This window comes from Sorghum bicolor, chromosome 1 (assembly GCF_000003195.3).
Source record: "Sorghum bicolor cultivar BTx623 chromosome 1, Sorghum_bicolor_NCBIv3, whole genome shotgun sequence".
Lineage (NCBI taxonomy): Eukaryota > Viridiplantae > Streptophyta > Magnoliopsida > Poales > Poaceae > Sorghum > Sorghum bicolor.
Genome location: NC_012870.2, coordinates 73,311,494 through 73,328,419, shown reverse-complemented (window position 1 = coordinate 73,328,419; position 16,926 = coordinate 73,311,494). Strand labels below are relative to the sequence as shown.

The 16,926-nt window shown below is 41.5% G+C and overlaps 3 protein-coding genes across 4 annotated transcripts; 1 reads left to right on the top strand and 2 right to left on the bottom strand.

Moving 5' to 3' along the window:
* Nucleotides 45-4,279, bottom strand: LOC8056892 (protein root UVB sensitive 3). 2 transcript variants are annotated; one of them, XM_002465603.2, is made up of 15 exons: nt 3,953-4,279; nt 3,791-3,848; nt 3,495-3,554; nt 3,319-3,357; nt 3,144-3,206; nt 2,736-2,792; nt 2,497-2,560; nt 2,207-2,290; nt 2,037-2,119; nt 1,817-1,946; nt 1,182-1,274; nt 911-1,049; nt 779-816; nt 526-701; nt 79-416 (listed from the first exon to the last, which is right to left on the bottom strand). In XM_002465603.2, exons 1-15 carry the CDS (start codon nt 4,090-4,092, stop codon nt 318-320), a joined length of 1,323 nt encoding a protein of 440 aa, XP_002465648.1. In that variant the 5' UTR covers nt 4,093-4,279; the 3' UTR covers nt 79-317. The 2 variants fall into 2 exon arrangements, with proteins under 2 accessions (XP_021305529.1, XP_002465648.1); XM_021449854.1 differs by lacking the exons at nt 2,497-2,560; nt 3,495-3,554; nt 3,791-3,848; nt 3,953-4,279 and having other exon boundaries at nt 45-416; nt 3,319-3,476.
* LOC8056891 (uncharacterized mitochondrial carrier YMR166C) lies at nt 4,461-8,314 on the bottom strand. Its single transcript, XM_002465602.2, has 9 exons — nt 8,076-8,314; nt 7,532-7,647; nt 7,365-7,422; nt 7,009-7,158; nt 6,578-6,788; nt 6,114-6,159; nt 5,406-5,526; nt 5,227-5,299; nt 4,461-5,031 (listed from the first exon to the last, which is right to left on the bottom strand). Exons 1-9 carry the CDS (start codon nt 8,176-8,178, stop codon nt 4,803-4,805), a joined length of 1,107 nt encoding a protein of 368 aa, XP_002465647.1. The 5' UTR covers nt 8,179-8,314; the 3' UTR covers nt 4,461-4,802.
* LOC8085308 (ATP synthase subunit gamma, mitochondrial) lies at nt 11,327-15,162 on the top strand. Its single transcript, XM_002468235.2, has 9 exons — nt 11,327-11,540; nt 11,983-12,026; nt 12,114-12,266; nt 12,909-13,022; nt 13,109-13,236; nt 13,906-14,028; nt 14,131-14,250; nt 14,481-14,602; nt 14,739-15,162. Exons 1-9 carry the CDS (start codon nt 11,422-11,424, stop codon nt 14,806-14,808), a joined length of 993 nt encoding a protein of 330 aa, XP_002468280.1. The 5' UTR covers nt 11,327-11,421; the 3' UTR covers nt 14,809-15,162.

Below are 16,926 nucleotides of genomic sequence, written 5' to 3'. Positions count from 1 at the left end.
CTAGACTGGTCTGTGTAGTGATTAATGCTGCTTTGGATTTCCTGTTAGGCGGTAAGGATGTACGTAGTTTGTGAACCATTAGCAACCATTAGCATGCTGGACCTGAGCGTACATGCCAGCACTTCTATCGTGAAGTCCGTGCTACATTCTCGAACGATTAACGGTATTTGGTTGTTTTGGTGAAACTCATATCTCTCTTTCATCATGTCATGCTCAAGCAACGTTTAACACGTTCTCACCCTAGTTAATCGTGACTTGGGCGATACTCCTGTCTACTTTGCCCTTGAATAAGCAAATGCAATCTTGCTGTGTTCTTCCTACTTGAGCTTCTCATCATGCTGGCCGTGAAGCCAGTGTGCCCTCCAAAGAATCGAATGCGACAGAAGGCGTTCTGTTGAGTAACCTTCACTCTGCAACTGTTACAAGAAAAGAAAACGAAGATTTTTTTTTTGTGTGTGAAAAGCCACATGCAAGATATCACAAAAATGCTGAACTCGAACATCTCAGATGCACAATGCTCTTTACCTTCGAGATAAAATTGGTATACATCTCGTCCATCCATCGACGGGCCTCTAAGTGCTGGGATGTCGAACTTGCTAACACGAGCCCATGTACGAAGGACCTTAAAACATCAGCTGGTGTTGCCAGCTTGTGGATGAAAATGTAAACACTGCCTTGTTTATTCAGCAAAAGGTAGTTTGCTGGAAAAATTCGGGAAGCAGAAAGAAGAGTCAGCAAAGTTCTATACTGTGTTACATTAACCAAGGCATAAACTTACTATTTTCATAGTGGGATCTTGTTTTTGCAATCACCAACCTATCAAATGTGATGAACAGTGTGAAAAGTGTATCTTAGATCCCCAGATATTGACTATTGAGGAACATATAGCTTACTAGAACATAGAACTTACATGTCACTGTGTGTAAGCATCGAGGCTTTAGCACCTAAGTGCACACGCTCATGTGGCAGTTTAATTTTGTTTAATTTCCTCCAGGTTGACCAAAAAGGAAGAATATGTTCCTGCTGAGAAACCTTTTGCGGTGCAAGAACTAGGAAAAGTGCAATCAAGAAAAGGAATGAAATCATGGAACATTTTGCATTAATATTTTAACAGATATATCACATGCTTGATAAGTACTAAACAATACGAATAATGACTGCAAGGAAAGGAGCTCACTCACCGTCACCACATTCCTTGAAGTACTGTAGCAAGATGGAGGCTCTCTCATAGTTTAGCGTAGTGAGTGAAAGTGACTGCACTGCCTTGTAATTTGCTGGATCATCAAAAACAAAACAAGTGGAAGTATGTGAAGAAATGCTTCTCAAAACTAATCCCTGAAGCATCAAGAAACATGATATACTAAGGAAAAAATTTCACACAGAAATATGGGATAGTCGGATAGGCACAGGTATAACCATGGGATGAACTTTTTTTTCTTTGTATATGGAGTTAAAATTTAATCTAATGAAAGCACAACCTAGTAGAAGTGTTTCTAATCCAAAGCACAACATGCCAACTAAATTCAAGCTCCAAGAGAAATTTCTTGCATTTTAATTGAAAGAATCCAGCAAACATTTTCACTCTAGAATCATGCAATCCACAAAATATTGTATGGTTGTTTTCCATTTGCTTCTGCAAGACTTTCTAATGTTTGTTTCCTGATCTTTGCATGCAGGGGCAGATTTAGACTGTGTTAGCAAATAGGCTATGCTTCAGTGCCACAAGAATTTAGAAGCCAGACAAGGAGATAATAAGTAGGAAAAGTTCAAAATCTGTTTCGGGTTAAAACATATGGAAGAATAAAAGAGTACTCACCATACATATGGAACACCGTGAGAGAAAGAAAAGATGTCCATACACTCAAAGCATGGCCTCTAGTAATGTGAGCTAGCAGCATCCCCAATCCCATCCCTATCATTGTAGCGAGTGTTTCCTGACTGCCCTCCTGAAAAGTTGAGTATGTTTGTGCTGCTTCATTTATAAAAAAATAATACCAAAACGAATCTACAAATTTCTGAAGAATACCATAGGTTACCTTTGCAGAAATATCAGCTGCGTTCTTTGCAAGTGCAAAATGCTGTGTTAGTGCTGCTCTAGTTGCTCCACTAGCAACACCAGCTAGAAGATAGAAATGACAAATTAGCCCCCAAAAAACTCAGAAAGTTCCTCATCATGAGTTCTGACTTCTGAAATTAAGAAACTTACTGAATGACCTTGATAGGCTGCCTAAGCACATTATAACTATCAACGATGAAGGAAATAGAGGGCTTAAGAGATCCATCAACATTCCTGCATGGTAACAAAATGTAAATGATTCACTGACACTAAGCAAATAAGGGAGAGATGTTCTCCTGATATTCCATATCATATGTAACTTGAACTTTCAAGAACAATCAGTACACTAAATTAAGAGAAAAACAGTGTAATAATTGTGCCATGGGAGTGAAATGAAAAGGGCATAGTAACTGAATTCAGTGGTTTCAATTGAACATTACCAAGGTCATTCATAAAGTCTGCAACTAGACGCCACATTTTAGCATTGCTATCAAGATTAGATCCCTGGTGGGAAAGAAGGCACAGAAAATGAATACAGACTCTGATATGCTGGCTGGACAAAGTATATCAGAAGTTCAGAACTAATATTCACAAGGATGCCTTGAAGGAGCAATGGCATCTGATCAAAGCTTCAGTAACAAGATCAGCGTTTATCGTAATACATCAGAAAACTGAATACCTGATAAAAGGTGAACAAAATCCCTCCAAGCATTCCTGTCAAGTCCCTCAGAAACCACTGCCAGAATTGCATATGTTAGGGGGAAAATAAGGGGGGAAAACCCCCCAACATTACAACATTAGCCTAACAAAAGGAAGAGAACTTTCACAAAGGCCAGGGGAATTTAGAATTTTATAATCTATAGAATCAAGTTTGTGCCGAGTAACCCACATCGACACATGATTCCTTGGAAGGTTGTTAGATATCAAAATGGCATTAGATCGAAAATAATCATTGTCATGTTGGATACTATATGTCAGAAAAACCAGATACAACTGGACTATGTGTTGCATAAGTTTGTCTAATCTGCCCTACCATCAGATGAGTGTGCATAGATCTGAATGTTCAATGGATTTGCCCAACATCTACCTGAAAAGTAGCACCTATGACAGTTGCAGACTGTTCTCCCACTCCAATTGCACCTAGAAGAGCCTGGAGCAGTTCATTCCAGAAGACGGCAAATTTAGAAATGCACAAACCAAACATGACGTGTGTAGATACAGAGCGAGTGGGGAGACTGTAAAGGCAGAATAGAAAGTTTTACTTGTGTAGACAACATTGCACGGATGTACGTGGAGAGCCCCTAGAAGAAGATACAACACAGGCCGACAGCCGAGAACCAAGGACAAGGTAGCATTAGTTTTTACCATAGGTAACTAATTATGTCTGAATACAACAGCATGGTTTCAGAGACAGCTCAAGTCGTGCAGGTAAACTTACCTGCAACGTATCCCACATCTGGAACGGGACATAATCCGGAGTCACGCTCCCAGGAAAGCCCTGGCAAAGGCAATACAGGCTCACGCATCAGTCACAGTGACCGGGCACAAGCAAAAACAATGGAGAAGAGCACCGAGCAGCGAGGTTCATTTCGAACAGATACAGCTTCTGCCGACGACAACACGAAGTGAAAGGAACCACGACGTGATTAGCAGTAGCATATACGGTGTTGCGTAGATTGACACAGCTGGAGTGGGGCTTGGGACTTGGGGAGGCGGCGCGTGTCAGTCACTCACCTCAGGCACGAAGGCGCCGAGCATGCGGCTCCCGATCTGCCCCCATCGGCTGCCGAACCTGCGGTAGCCCAAGCGAGCGACACAAGCGCGTGCGCACGTCAGATGACTGGGGAAGGAAGCGAAGCTCGGGACGAAGCAGAGGGAGGGAGAGAGAGAGATCACCTGTGTGCGGTGAGAGAGGAGGCGGAGGCGGAGGCGGTGAGGACGGCGGTGCGGGAGAGCGCGGAGGCTGACGAGCCGCTCCACTCCTCGATCGTCACCCACCCCGCCGCGGCCTCGCCCTTCGGGTGCGACGCGTCCATCCCTCTCGTGCGCTGCCGGCGCGGAGATCGCTGGACCGGGCGGGATAGGTTGGCTGCCTCGCCGATCCGATCCGATCCAGCAGCTGGGCCTCGGTTCGAACGGAGACCACGCCGCGGGACGCGCGCACTACTCGAAGAGCAGCGCAGCGGGCAGTGGAGTTGACTTGGGAGTGCGGTGTGGTTAGTGCTCAGTAGTCAGTAGGATTGATCTCGGCTACCATCAGTCATTACAGCCAAACTGAACGGCTGAAGAAAGGGGGTCGAAAACCAGATATAGGAAAGAACTTCCCATGCATGAATTTTGCAGCCAATTCGACTGCGTTGCTCAGAATATGATTTATGGCAAGGCTGCCAAATCGACCTCATGATTTCAATACGCAAGAATGGCAATAACATATGCAACAGAGATTCAGAAGGCCCAGTACTCCTGCTGCATTGGTCTTTGCAGAAATTACATGTTCACTTCTCTCATTCCATCCACCCACCAGTTTCTAACTCAAAAAAAAAAAAAAAAAACTGTGCCCTAATATAAATCATGATGTTATCAGTTCCTTCCTCTCTGTGGTACACAAAAACGTTTTCGCCTAGCTCACAATGAACGTCCTCCGCATTTACATGACTGAAACCTACTTTGCTGCCAAAGACAAAAAGATCCCGCCGGATAAATTCCACCAGGCAGGAATATCAGGTCGCTCATAGGAAAAGGAACATTAAGCTGATTTCTCAACTTCTGATCTTGTGTCGATTGACAGGGAGGTTAGTTCATGGGCATCTGCATCAACCTTGCCGTTGAAATGGTCCCTTAGGAATTCCACTGCCATGAATGTGAATGCTGATGCCGGAATATACCATATTATTCTTGGAACACTTCCCTTGAACAAGCCGTGCACCCCTTCGGAAGCCCACGTCTTTGTTATAGCATCCAGCCACCCATTGTACCTGATATGATAGGTATAAGAAAAAGAATATTGTAGCATCCACAATTCAGGGACAGAACTTCAGACTTCAATAGTAAAAGTAGAGATATGAGAGAATGTCAGCCAGGCAGCCACACACACACACACACACACACACACAGAGAGAGAGAGAGAGAGAGAGAGAGAGAGCAGTCACAGAACCAGATATGACACGTACCTAGACGTTGGTCCTTGTACTTGCAGTCTTGTCTTGATCACATCCAAGGGGGTTGTCAAGTATGCACTACAGCCTGCAGCAGCAAACTCATAAGAGCTACCAAGAGGAAGAAAACTTGAGATTCTCAAGTGATATGGTAACAGATACATGGCTCATTATATGTACTAGAGTAGACATACCGCCTGCCAATCCTCCTAGAACAAGTCCTTCAAAGGAGTTGCTGACATCCAAATCACTGTGCGGCAAATACTTTGTTTTCCCATAATCAGCCATCTCTTTCATTGCTTCATAGAAAGTGACCTGGAAAGCCATATATTTGCTCATTAATAGATTCTTTTAAACAGTAACTCTCCATTACTGTCCACAGCATTAGTAAAGCTTAGATTACACCAAAAAAAATCCTAAATAACAAATCTAGTAAAGACATGAATCTATCAGATAATCTCGATATCCACAACAAAAGTGTTCTTGGGGTATTAATATTTAATAATGTATAAGCGCTACTCCAAAAGGAAGGCGGGTGGGGGTCATAGAGACTAGAAGGGCTACATGCACTTAGGTTTATCTCCTGGCTCCAATAATCAGTACAACTGCAGTACTGCCTACTGAGGGATGCCCTCGCAAATCACGGTTATGTAGCATGAGACCAGGAAACAAAGGCTATTGCTTGAGTTGAGAATTATCCAGCAGTCAAAGGCATGTCAATCAAAATGATTATGGTGAATGGAAGGTTACTATCAGGATGCCATGTAAATGAATGGCAATATATCGACTTCTTAAAGGAGATCACTTAAACTCACCATCATTGCCTCTGGAATGTGAGCAAATTTACTAAAAAATTGTCAGGACAAAGAAAACAAGAGTATATGTTAAATTAATTAACTTACCATTAGACCAGCAAAAGGGACATCTCTGGCAAGCGTAGACCAGTATCTGTGAGGAAGAAAAGACTGTCATTTCGGACAAAACAATGGTGTGTAATTGTCTAATTGACAACTAAATTGACACCATAAAGTGGTATTGTTGAAACAAAACTCAAGTGTGACCACCATCATGAACATTATCATCAGTTATTGTTTTCACAAATAATTGATAGATAGTACATGTTTGTTGACTTGTTCCATAAACACATACATAATATGCACATTGACACTTATTTTGTATGATAACATTTCATTTCTGGGCTAAAATAGACAAGCTTCAGAGGTTGCAGAAAGAACAGAGCTAATAAAAAAAGTATTATAGGACTAGGTTTTCCTTTGACATGATCTTATGTAATCCAATAAAAAACAAATGAAAGGCACTATTGATAATGATAGGCAGGCTAGTAAGAAGAAATCAGTGCCAATACCCTGCATAAAGCCCCTTCAAGCCATGATCTCTCCAGATAGAACAACCAGCATGGAAGATTCCATTGTAGTACCCATACATCTGAGTCCCATGAGTTTGAGAAATACTTCCTTTAGCTGCAGCTGATGCCCAAGATTTTTGGGTGCCTTGGACTTGCATTCTTTGTTTCATGACTTCGCAAGGCACATAGACAAAGGATCCAAGTGTATCACCTGGAATCAAGAATGAAACATATATGTGGCATCCAGGAAGCAGCATAGGAAATTATCTTAAGACATCGTGCATTCCAACAGAATCTACACCAGCAAAGTATCATAACTAACAAAAGGGGGTGGTAGAAAAGTTTTCTGGTGCAGATATAAAGTCCCCATGCTCGGTAAAACAAACAAACACACACTTTCCCCCAAAAAAAACAGAAAATAGAGTGCTTACCAATCGCTCCAGCAATAAAATGTGACCAGTGTCCACTTAGATTAGGATTAGCAATCTCCAACCATGTCTTAGTCGATTCAATAACACCGAAATATGTAGCGCCAGTCGCAAGAGATCCAGTAACACCTGGGCTGATTCCTCTGTAAAAACCTGAAAAGAGGTCAACAGCAATATTTATCAAGATCACTATTGATGCTTATTAGTGTGGAACGGTGTACTTTTGGCCTTTTGGGCAGTTATGAAGCTCAGGCCTCATGTATATTATATTAGTGTTTAAATTTTTTAGTTTGTTTTATTTAAATTAAAAAAGACAGCATGATCTCACTACTTTCCCTTTTTAATTTCTATTCACTAACCTCTGAGACCATCTGAAGCCCAAACTGTCCTGACCATCTGGAATATATTCTTCTGAGCCTGATAGAAAGAGATGTCGAAAATTTCAGCACCCATGTGTCAAAATCGTGCATTGTGATTGTAAGTCTTAAACTTCATGTGAACAAGCAAAGTTGAAATAATCCCACACCTTAGCCCCTGTCATTATAGCCTGACTCTGAAGCCTTGTTTTCAGAGTGTCAACTGGATGCATCATGCCTTCCCCAAATGCGCCTGCAATTCCTCCCCAGACAAATTCCCTCCACACTGCACCATAAGTTAGATCTCAGTACTATTTCAGTGCATATTCTGGAAAGTGTGATATGCTTCCTGATGACAGATACAGACAACCCAATCTCAAAACAAATATCTTCAATGTACTTGCCGAAGAACATTTTACTGAATAACTACCCAACGGAAAACAAAACCTAACAAATATGCACAAGTATAATCTCTTTCGCATCAAGGAAACCCCATATCCAGTTCAACCAACATTTAAACTAACGAGATCAAAATCCTAAGCTCCAGCATGCTTCAAGCTCTCACCATGAGACAAATTCCCACTGAACCTTGTTGTCAGCCAAATTTGCTAAGTTGAGTATTAGCTGAATCTTACCACCAATCCAAGTTTCTAAGGGAGAAGCATAAGCGGGGAGGGTTGGAAGAGAAAAGTAAAAGATTTGGTGCACACTTACCGAAGAAGTTGGTGAGATGGGGAGACGGCGCTAAGGGTAAGGGGATCACGCTCTGGCCACCAACTCCAGCGGCGGCAGGGGGAGAAGACGGAGACGCCGCCATGGTCGCCGACGCGTGCGATTCTCGATGAGGTTTAGTAAAGCAGGGCCAGGGGTTACTTTAGGGTTTAGAACAGCGCGCCATGGATACTGCTTTCTAGTGCGGCGCGCTAGGCAACCAGCCTAGTTCGCGCGAGCCGTCGGGTGTCGGCTCAGGCTCGAGCTCGATGTGTTTCTGAGCCTCGGAACGGGACAGCACGGCTCGGCCCGATTACCCTGGGTCCACCGGCCCAGGCACGAAGCAGAGCATACTGACCATGTCGCACCGGGGCTCCACCCTCGCCTCGAAGGGCAAAGCCTCGACGGGCGGCGGCGGCGGCGGCATTCGAAACGATGTCGCGGCAGCCGTTGTAGTACCATCTTCCGGCCCAAGACCCGGACCAACACCCACTGGTCAGACGACGGCGGCGGAGGAGGAGGCGCGCGCCAGGCGCGAGGCGGAGAAAGCCAAGCTCGCGGAGGAGATCGCCACGCTGAAGGCGGAAATCATCGCTCTGGAGGAAGAGCTGGCCAAGATGGATGGCGCCGCCGCTGCTACGCGCGCGAGTGCTTCCCATTCTCGTGTTTCAGCTAGGCCATTGTGATTGACTGGAGCGGTTGTTGTAGATTTGGGAGGAGCTAGGTAGATGGAATTCCCCTTCGCAATTACTTCAGGTCATGTTCGTCTGAAACAACTGCGATGTTCTCGAATTTTATTGTTCTTAGCACGCTTGGCTTGGGATTATATTCAATCAAAGAGCTGTCCATTGATGTTGCAGTACAATCTTGCACAAATCTCTCTGAAAATAAATGATTTTTGCACACCTTCAGAGCAGAAGCAAGCGCAATGTGTGGTGGGGGGAAGGCCACGAGAGCACTAGTATCGTCCAATGCACTGGGAAACAAAGCTCATTCGCGAGAAGCCATAGTTGGGGACTTGGGGTCTAAAGGTTTCGGAGCCATTTTGGAAAGCAAGATCCTTATCTTGTGCAAGGTAAAGCAGGGTCCAAGTCCATTCCTAGTGCTCCATTCCATATTTCAGTTGCGCGTGCTTTGGACTTTGGTGCATGCCGGTCCTTTTTGAAATAAAGAGGCGCATGCGGATTTCAGAAGAGTCCCAACTCAATTTCCTCATAAAAAAAGGAGACAAGAACCTGAAGTCCCGAGCTTTAGGCCTTGTTTAGTTCACCCCAAAAACAAAACTTTTCAAGATTCTCGATCACATCAAATTTTGCTCTATATGCATGGAGCATTAAATATAGATAAAAACAAAAACTAATTGCACAGTTTGTCTGTAAATCATGAGACGAATCTTTTAAACCTAGTTACTTCATAATTGGATAATGTTTGTCAAATAAAAATGAAAGTACTACAGTGTCAAAATCTAAAAAAATAGATCTAAACAAGGCCTAAGTGAAATTGGTTGTCAACATCTTCGCTGTCATCATATCTGAATTGCTAGCACCAAACTTACTATTAGTACTACCGCTAATATGGATACCAAACAAATTGGAACGATGGTAGTAATATGATCATCAAAATCAAACTAATAACGTGCCAGCAAGCCAATTCAATATCTCAATAGTATTTCCAGTTTGCAGCTTCCCCAACAGGGTTCCAGAAATATTTCTTCTGAAAACCTAGTCATTCTCGAACGTGTTTGGAAGAGTAAGAGAATATCTCCAGTAATCAAAACCTTTATTTGGAGGCTAATAAGGCCTTGTTTAGTTCGCAAAAAATTTCAAAATTTTCTGTCACATCGAATCTTTGATCGCATGCATGGAGCATTAAATATAGACAAAAATAAAAACTAATTATACAGTTTACCTGTAATTTGTGAGATGAATCTTTTGAGCCTAGTTACTACGTGATTGGACAATGTTTGTCAAATAAAAACAAAATGCTACAGTTGCCAAAAACCAAAAATTTTGCGAACTAAACAAGGCCTAAGAAGAGCCATTGCCACTGGTGCACGCGCGAACAGCCTCACAGACAAGATTGATAAATCCTGTGCTCTCTGTGGCTCTACTAAAAATGATGCCCACCTCTTATTTTACTGTGATTTTGTCAGAGCTGTCTGGTTTTCGGCTAAAACCCCTTTGCTCACTTCTGTCCTTCCTCAGGAGGAAGACGGAATTCAATATTGTTTGGCAAAGATAATTGGTTCTAAAACCTCTGAAGAGATCTTAGTGCAGGTCATGACCTACTTGTGGTTCATATGGAAGGTCAGAAATGACTTTCGCTTTCACAAACGAAAGTGGTCTGTTTTGCAGGTTCATCTGGCGGTGCAGGCGCACATCCATTCATTCAACAGAACTCTATTGAATGAGTAATCACAAACTACCACTCAAAGCAAGACACCTGAAAAGGTGCCAAAAAGCCTTCAAGTTTTTTCTTTTTGTAGATCCGCAGGCAACTCAGAGGAGATCAGATGCTACACTGATGCCTCCATCGATTCAGAGGTATCCTTAGACTTCCCCAAATCAGCAGGTCTAGGGATCCTCATCCAGGACAGTAGGAGAAATGGCTCTTACCATATCAAGCTACGAATCAACGAAATCACCTCAGTTGTTATGGCTGAGGCTGCAGCAATAGCCTTTGCTGCTGCAATTGTTTCTGAACTGGGGCTTGAAGAAATCTGCTTCTATATTGACAATCAAATGCTGGCCAATTCTCTGAATGGGGAAGATTGCTCTTGGCTACCTTCCACTCAAACGTTCACCAACTACACAAATGGCAAAAGAATTCGAGTCCTCAAGATTCCAAGAGCAAGAACTCCATAGCTCACATGTTAGCTAGATCAGCATTCAATAATCCAGACATTAGTCCTAAGGTTGTGTACTCATGTACTAATGCAGATCATGTGAACAGATGCTCTCTGAAGTTGGCGCTGCGTAATGTAAAGTGGGGATTCAATCCCATTTATTGCAGCCTCCTGCTGCTAATAATAAAATTATGCTTTTGTCAAAAAAAAAAGCCAAACTCTGTCCATAAGAAGCATTCAGAAATGTGCTGGTAGAAATAAAAAAAAGGGCAACTGTACCCCGCCAGTCTGGAACACAGGCCCAGCCCAGAAGGTGTTGACTTCAAGCTGCCGGTTCCTGGCCCATATGTTTGCACGATTCGCAGCCCATTTCTCTCCTCGACTCCTCCTTATAACACGGTCCGGTAGACGGGGAAAGAGAGAGAAGGTGAGAGTGGATTCGACAAGAGGGGGAAAAAAAACAGGCCTGTGCGAGAGAGAGGCGAGGGCAACTCAGGCGACGCGATGGCGATGGCGGCGCTGCGACGCGAGGGGAGGCGCATCCTCCTCTCCCCCACCGTCCCCAACCCGTCTCCGGCGGCCGCTTCCGCTGCGGTGACGCGATCCTCCGCCATCTCGCAACCGTAAGGCTATGAGCTTCCCTCACTCTCAGATCTCTCTGCTCGATCTAGGATTCGGGAGGGGGGCACGGGGTTTGTTTCGTACATCTTGGGGGGTACAGTATGGCAGCGTTTGATTTGTCTATAGGTGACCTGCGCAAGCCCCGCAACTAAGATTCGTATATAGACCAAAGGCATCGCATCGCATTTCATGTGTACCCTATCGTTATTTTTTCCCTGATATAAGATTCCGTTGATTTAGTGGCGGTGTATGCATATATTTAACATGCACTCAGGAACTGGAAATCTTATGCGTGGAATGATTTTTTTCTCTCACTATAACACATCTCTATAACTGTGTGTATTTGTTGAAATGCTAACAATATCAAGCAGCCATATCATTTCTTTGTTCATATAGAACTTTTAGTCTATATGGGTTTGTGCTGACTGCACACTACATTAACAGGGAGATGGCTCCACTTGGTGCACGGTCTATTTCAACTCAAGTTGGTAAGGGCTCTTGCGTCTGGTTGCTTCACTCACTTATATGAATTGGAAAAGGTTCCTAATACTATTATTTTTCTGTTATATCTGCAGTGAGGAACCGGATGAAGAGTGTCAAGAACATCCAGAAGATCACAAAGGCTATGAAGATGGTTGCAGCATCAAAGCTTCGTGCTGTTCAGACGAGGACTGAAAATTCACGTGGCCTGTGGGAGCCTTTCACCGCCCTTCTTGGGGATGCTCCTAGTATGTATATATATGGTGTTTCGAAAGCCACTGGATTAGCCTCCTGTCTAGTTACTTTCATCTGTTCTGTCCTTCTATGTATATTTCGTATGATGTTACGCTTCTTTAGCATGGTTTGATTTGATCTGTCACCCATAATGTTCAGTAACATACTGTAAGATTTAAGTTAGATTTATTCAATTGAGGTTGGTCATTCTAGGGTTCACTAGCAGTATCATGAAATGTTCAAGCTATGCTTCTTTAACAAGTTTTTTCCCTACCTGTAAGGGGCATCTTTCCTGCAATATGTACTTGGAAGTATATTTTCAGTTGATCAGTTGAGACATTAGCGTCCGTAGCCTCATAAGTAACTTGAACCCAGTACCATGTTTCTTGTATGCTTTTATTAGAAACTATAAAAGATACTGTGTAATACTTCTGGAGATATAATGTCTCATCAAAATCAGCATATATACTAGTATATCCTTTTCGTGTTTATGCGATGAAGATTTCTTCTTGCGAGCAAATTTCCACTTCAAGGAAAAAAAATTGTAGTGCACATGTGTCACACAGATGGCCTTTGCTTGTAGTATTCTTTTGAACTTTTTGGTCATGTGCGGTTTTCTCATGTTGATCTTCAACTTTTCTGCTTTGACTCGACAGGCGTTGATGTCAAGAAGAATGTGATTGTGGCCATTACCTCTGATAAGGGACTCTGTGGTGGTATTAATTCAACATCGGTGAAAGTTAGCAGGGCCCTTCACAAGTTGACATCTGGTAGTTTATTCACTTGGTTGACATGAATATAATCCTTATATATTGTTCTAAATATGTGAATTTAATGCTTATGTTCCTGCTTACAGGTCCAGAAAAAGAAAGCAAGTTTGTTATATTAGGAGAAAAGGGAAAAGTTCAGCTGGTTCGTGACTCAAGGAACAGCATTGAAATGACTGTAACTGAACTACAGAAGAATCCTATCAACTATACACAGGTCTGTTTTTATTAGTTTACAGATCAAGATTTTGATCTGTTTTAGTTCAAAAAAAAAAGATTTGCATCTGTTTGTTTTCTTAATTCTTGATTGTTTTAGTAAAATCATGCTATGGTGTTTGTTCTCTGGGCTATTGAATTCCTTGACTAATTTGCGACAGTATTAATCTTGATGCCAAGAAAAGGATGTCTAGTATAGTTACTGGTTAACTTACTCAGTGCAGTTCTGGACTCTTCTAGGCCCAAATGAAATTGTCTGCTGTAACAGTCATGGACACAAATGACCAGACAACTTATGGATGACTGGTTCAGCTACTGATCATTCCTTTACCTATTTTATTGTTTGCAGGTGCTCACGTAAAAGAGCTGTGAATTGAGTTAAAAATTAATCATCCACTTTGTAAAACAGCTGAGTCTTTGTGACATCAAACTATTGAGTATATGATACACTAATGCTAGGAAAAGTTGACCACTTGTATGCTTCTAATCTTTTTTTGGGGTAGCACTTGTCTTGTCATGTTGTTGGGTTCTAACTCTAGCTTCCTTAGATGTTGGGAATATATTGTTTTTGTGATGAAATTTAGGAATACATTCACATTAGTACCTTTTTTATAAATATAATTTCCTTTGTTGCTCTGAAATTTAATGCTTTCAATTCAATGAATTTCAGATTGCTGTGCTGGCCGATGACATATTGAAAAATGTGGAATATGATGCTCTGAGGGTTATTTTCAACAAGTTCCATTCTGTTATATCATTTAAGCCCACAATGGTAACAATACTGTCCCCTGAGGTAAGAAACCCTTAAGGCTTGTGAACTAGTGCTCTAATCACTAGAGACCATCAAAAGCATCATATTATTTTGTTCATTGTTTACTGCTCTTTCCTTGAGCAGGTTGCAGAAAAAGAATCAGAAGCTGGTGGGAAGATGGGTGACCTAGATTCTTATGAGATTGAAGGCGGCGAGACAAAATCAGAGATATTGCAGAATCTAGCTGAGTTCCAGTTTTCTTGTGTAAGTCTTTTGTGATCATTAAGGAGCTACATGTAGCTCTATCTATTATCTGGGGAGAACTTACTATGCTTATCGTTCAAAGCAACAAATTTATGATTGCTTTAGCAGTTTGTGTTGTATAAATATACAGAAAAATGTGTAACATTTCCATGAATTTATTTCTGGGTTTAAGACTAGATCATTCTGTCTCCCTTATTGTAATATATATTGCAATGCCTGGCTTACTGCAGGTTCTGTACAATGGTGCCCTAGAGAATGCATGCAGTGAGCTTGGAGCCCGTATGTCTGCCATGGACAGCTCCAGCAGAAATGCTGGCGATATGCTTGATCGTCTAACTCTCACTTACAACAGGTTTGTTTTAACAACTAGCACCTTTTTATTTCAGCATATTGTGAAGCTACTTGACCACATGAAATGCATGCATTAGCAATAACAAAACACAAAGCAGGATTTTAGAAGATACTGATACCTTATTTTCTATATTCAGGACACGCCAAGCATCCATCACTACAGAGCTTATTGAAATTATATCTGGTGCATCGGCCCTTGAAGGATAGAGACTGGACTTTTCCCGTTTGTGTTCCTCTCCCATGAAGCTGCTTTTCTTCTGAGGCTCAGTTTCAACCCTTTCTATTTCACTTTTCCTTGAGAAACGTACTCATGCTTTGTTGCAATAATTAGGCCAACGACAATGATGGTGCCATGCGCCCTTGGCACATTGCAGAAAGAATGTTAAACAGCTATGGTGAATGGCCGGTTTTCATAAATGATGATGATCAATATATGTATTTTTGCACATGATTAGCAAGTTCATGTTGTATTGATGGGGTGACTAATGCCTGCCAAATTGAGCGATATAACGATATATAATGCGTCATTAATGACATTTGTTCGATCTGAACTTCCATCAATTTTCCAGTTCGAGAATTTATTTTTATTTTTGATGCTATATGCTAGAGCATAGAATATCTATTCAGTCTTTCACTTTTCGACTGCTGCTCTTCACTGGGATCTTCACGTACAATCCCCGAGGCAATTGCCACATTCGGCAATTGGATTTTTGACAGATCACACTCAGGAATTGGATTTCGATTATTAGGACAAATCACACTCGGCAATTGGATTTCGATTACTAGATCTACCTTCTCCATCTTACGAGATTGTGACATGATGCTAACACAAACTGTTCTTGCCGTACAAATCCACGGTGGGAGCTTGTTACAAAGCATGTGCCTGTCATCTTATGACATTCCGTAGTCTAATTTTTCTATGTTGTTGCATTTTCTAAATTAAATTAAATTGATTCCCGTAATACTTCCACGCAGTTTCCGTAAAAATTCTACATTTCAAATATTTCCTAAACCTTATTCTCTTAGACTCTGTTTTTTTCAAGATCCAGCTATAGACGTAGATACTCACATACGAGTGTACACTCACACCTATAATACATGTAAGCACATTACACTTATGAATACCTTTGAAGAAGTGAGTTGGATTCTTGGAATTGAATTTATTTTAATAATCATAATTTAGACACATTAAGTAAGCTAACATGTTGTATATGGATTGTATTTGTATATTATTGTTGGCTATACGAGAAAAATATTTATATGTTGCATTTCTACCATAGGGGAGCAAGCTAAAGAGAGTGTTATAAGTTGCAAAGTAGAAACATAGAATAATGATCTATAGAATAATTTTTCATCTCTCACTTTATGAATTTGAGATAGGTTTATACGTAAATTTTAGAAAGTGGTGGAATTTCAAAATTCAAACCAAATAGTCTAATTTATTAAGTAGATTTCAATTCCTCCGAATGAACGGATCTAAATAACCCCTATACTAATCTTCCACATTTAAACTATTCTTCTATATTTGCTGGTCAAATCTGACTCCTATTCTACCACCTCATCTCTTTTCTACGAAATTGCCTTAACCCCTCTTTATTGGACATCACCCCCTCCTCTCTATGCCTCCAGCAATGAGCAATGGTTACAATCTTTTTATTACCTAAGTCCGAGTCTTCAGCTTGAGGTTGAGTCCTAAGCTTTCTTGGCTTAGACTTCCTTAGAGTACTCACAACTCTAAAATAGATAGTTTATATGTTCATTAATTAGATGTCGATTAAGCAAAATAGTGACATAGTATAGCTTCTTAGATAAGAGACTATGTTTACATTGAAACTAAGATACGAAGAGATATAATAAGTAGATGGAGAAAGAAGATACATGATTAGAAAAAAAAGAAACCATCCACTGGAAAATATGACTTTTATTTCTAGTCTCTACTTAATTTAGCAATTATAGCAACTGCCACCTTATGTCCAAAATTATAGGTCGTTTTGGTCCAGGTGTAGCTTTTGCTATGCACCTATAGACATACTATAGGGGTATTTGGCACTGCTCCACGAACTCTGCTCCACAAACTCCACCATGAAGCAGCTCCACAAAAAACTGGAGTTCGTGGAGTATCTCTTTAGGTGTTCTCACAACTCCACCATTTTTTCTCGAACTAAGTGCGTGGAACTGAAATTGTTTGGCTAAAAAACGTGGAGCGGAGCTGAAAAACGTGGAGCAGAGCAGTCCTAAACACCCCCTATATGTTTCGATTCATAACAAAAGTTGTGTACCTAGAAAAACCAAAACAACCTATAATTAGAAAATAGTGAATATATC